Below are 2,555 nucleotides of genomic sequence, written 5' to 3'. Positions count from 1 at the left end.
GATGTTGGGATGTGTGTGGTGTCCCATGGTTGTCCTGGAGATGTTGGAATGTGTGTGGTGTCCCCTGGTTGTCCTGGGTTGTCCTGGCACACCCCAACCCTGCTCCGGGCCCCGTGTCCTCCCACTCCCAGGGCAAGACCTCCATCCAGAAGAGCAGCTACGAGCCCCTGTGGAACGAGCAGATCGTGTTCACCGAGATGTTCCCCCCCCTGTGCAAGAGGATCAAGGTCCAGATCCGGGACTCGGACAAGGTCAACGATGTGGCCATCGGGACCCACTTCATCGACCTGAGGAAGATCTCCAACGAGGGGGACAAAGGTAAACTTTGGAGGGGAGGGATACTGGGATACCTCCTTCCCTTTGGCAGAGTTCCCAAAATACCCTCAGGCTCCTTCCCCACCCCTGAGAAGCTCTGGGGTGCTGAAAGGGTCTCCTGGGCTCGCTGGACCTCAGGAAAACCAGGCCCTGTCCCAAGCCCTCCGTGCAATCCCGGGAAGCAAAGACACCCGGGAGCAGTTGGTCCTTCCAAAAAAAAATGAGTTGCCACCAATGGACCCCCCCTGTGCACCCCAACCCCAAAAACCAGGGGCAGAGCTGGGTTGGGAAAGGGACCGATGGGAGGTTTTTGTTCCTTGGAACCCAAAGTGGGGAATTACTCCATGGGAGACTCGAGTGTCCTTGGGCTGTGCCCTGTCCTGTCCCGTCCCTGATTTCCCTGAAAAACTTCCCTGGGAAAACAGGAGGCTCAGGGGGGAAAACCTTTTCCTGCCCCACAACTCCCTGACAGGAGGGGGAAGCCGGGGGGGGTCCCCAATTCCCAGGGAACAAGGGCCAGGAGGAGAGGGAACGGCCTCCAGCTGGGCCAGGGGAGGCTCTGCTGGGATATTGGGAACAATTCCCACATGGAAAGGGCTGTCAGGGCCTGGAATGAACTTCCCAGGGCAGGGCTGGAGTCGCCATTCCCGGAGGGATCTCAGATCCCTGTGGATGTGGAATTGGAGACACGGATCAAGGGTGGCTTTGGCAGTGCTGGGAATGCTTGGATTCCATGATCTCCAAGGGATTTGAGATCATCTCTAAGGATTCTGTGCCATCCTGGCACTGTCCCAGCTCTCCACAATTCCCTGGAAGGAAGTTCCAGGAGGTGGAGGGTCCCCAGTTCCCAGGGAACAAGGGACAGGAGGAGAGGGAACGGCCTCCAGCTGTGCCAGGGGAGGCTCAGGTTGGACAGGAGGAGGAATTTCCTGCTGGAAAGGGTGGTCAGGCACTGGCAGGGGCTGCCCAGGGAGGTTTGGAGTGCCCAGCCCTGGAGGTGTCCCAGGAAGGCCTGGCCGTGGCACTCAGTGACAAGGTGGGGATGGGGCACAGGGTGGGATCCATGGGCTGGGAGGGCTTTTCCCACCTGGAAAAGGGTTTTAATTTGTACCCGGGCATAAAGATCACAAGACACGCGCCCAGGCCGTGTTCAGGTGCTACAATTTATAATACTTTACAATTTATAATCCAAGTTTTGTCCATCCCGTAGCTTTTGCCCTGGTCCACCCCCTGGGAATTGGATCTGGGGGGCTTTTCTTCATCATCTTCATCATCTTCAGAGCACAGAGGGCACACGGTCACCCGGTTCTTGGCTGTGGTTCAGGGTTAGGTGTCCTCAAACAGAAGAGGCCCTGCCTTGACAAAAAACTGAGCATTTTCTACTGGAATTCAGGGGTAGGATTGATTTGGGGAACACAGAAAGGGGTAAGAGGGTTGAGGAATGCGTAAACTACTCGCGCTAAAGGGCGAGGAATATCATATAGCTGCTTCTAAAATCTACTATAATTACATATAAAGCTTATAAAATCGGGAAAATCAAAAAAAAAACCTAAAAGGGTCTTAAGGCATCACCGTGCCCGTTCCGTGCCCGTTCCGTGCCCGTTCCCGCAGGCTTCCTGCCCACCTTCGGCCCCGCCTGGGTGAACATGTACGGCTCCACCCGCAACTACACCCTGATGGACGAGCACCAGGAGCTCAACGAGGGGCTGGGGGAAGGCGTCTCCTTCCGCGCCCGGCTGCTGCTGGGGCTGGCCGTGGAGATCCTGGACACCACCAACCCCGAGATCAACGGATCCACCGAGGTGCAGGTGGAGCAGGCCACGGCCGTGGCAGAGGTCAGTCCTGCCCCCGGGGAGGGTGAAAATTGGGGTTCGGGGGGTCTCGGGGTGTTGTCTTCAACCTCGCTTGTACCTGCGGGGTTTGGAGTGGGGTGGGGTTTAAGATGCCTTCCAACCCAAACCATTCCATGGTTTCTGTGTTCTCCTGACCTCTGAGGTGTCAGGAGATGGACAGGGACAATGAGCCATTGTGGGTTCTGGGCTCATTCCAGTGCTCACGTTCCTTAGGAATTCTGGGCAGAAGGAATGTGAGATTGTTTCCCTGTCCCTGGCACAGCTTTCCCAGGAAGCCCCTGGATCCCTGGGAGTGTCCAAGTGCCCGGGGATAGTGGGAGGTGTCCCTGCAGGGTTTGGGATGGGATGGGATTTAAGATCCCTTCCAACCCAAACCATTCCATGGTT

General features: G+C 56.8%; 1 protein-coding gene across 1 annotated transcript in view; it reads left to right on the top strand.

The window, feature by feature from the left end:
* LOC113981002 (otoferlin-like) overlaps window positions 1-2,555 on the top strand; it is a gene marked incomplete at both ends in the record, with an annotated part of 24,039 nt that overhangs the window by 6,470 nt on the left and 15,014 nt on the right. The window contains 2 exons of the mRNA XM_027708234.1: window positions 132-318; window positions 1,927-2,150. Coding sequence (XP_027564035.1) covers window positions 132-318; window positions 1,927-2,150 — 411 coding nt within the window. The remainder of the gene's footprint in view (window positions 1-131; window positions 319-1,926; window positions 2,151-2,555) is intronic.

Source organism: Neopelma chrysocephalum, unplaced genomic scaffold (assembly GCF_003984885.1).
Source record: "Neopelma chrysocephalum unplaced genomic scaffold, ASM398488v2 Primary Assembly neopelma1_95809, whole genome shotgun sequence".
Lineage (NCBI taxonomy): Eukaryota > Metazoa > Chordata > Aves > Passeriformes > Pipridae > Neopelma > Neopelma chrysocephalum.
The sequence above is the reverse complement of the archived record's forward strand: the minus strand, read 5'-3'. Positions and strand labels throughout refer to the sequence as shown.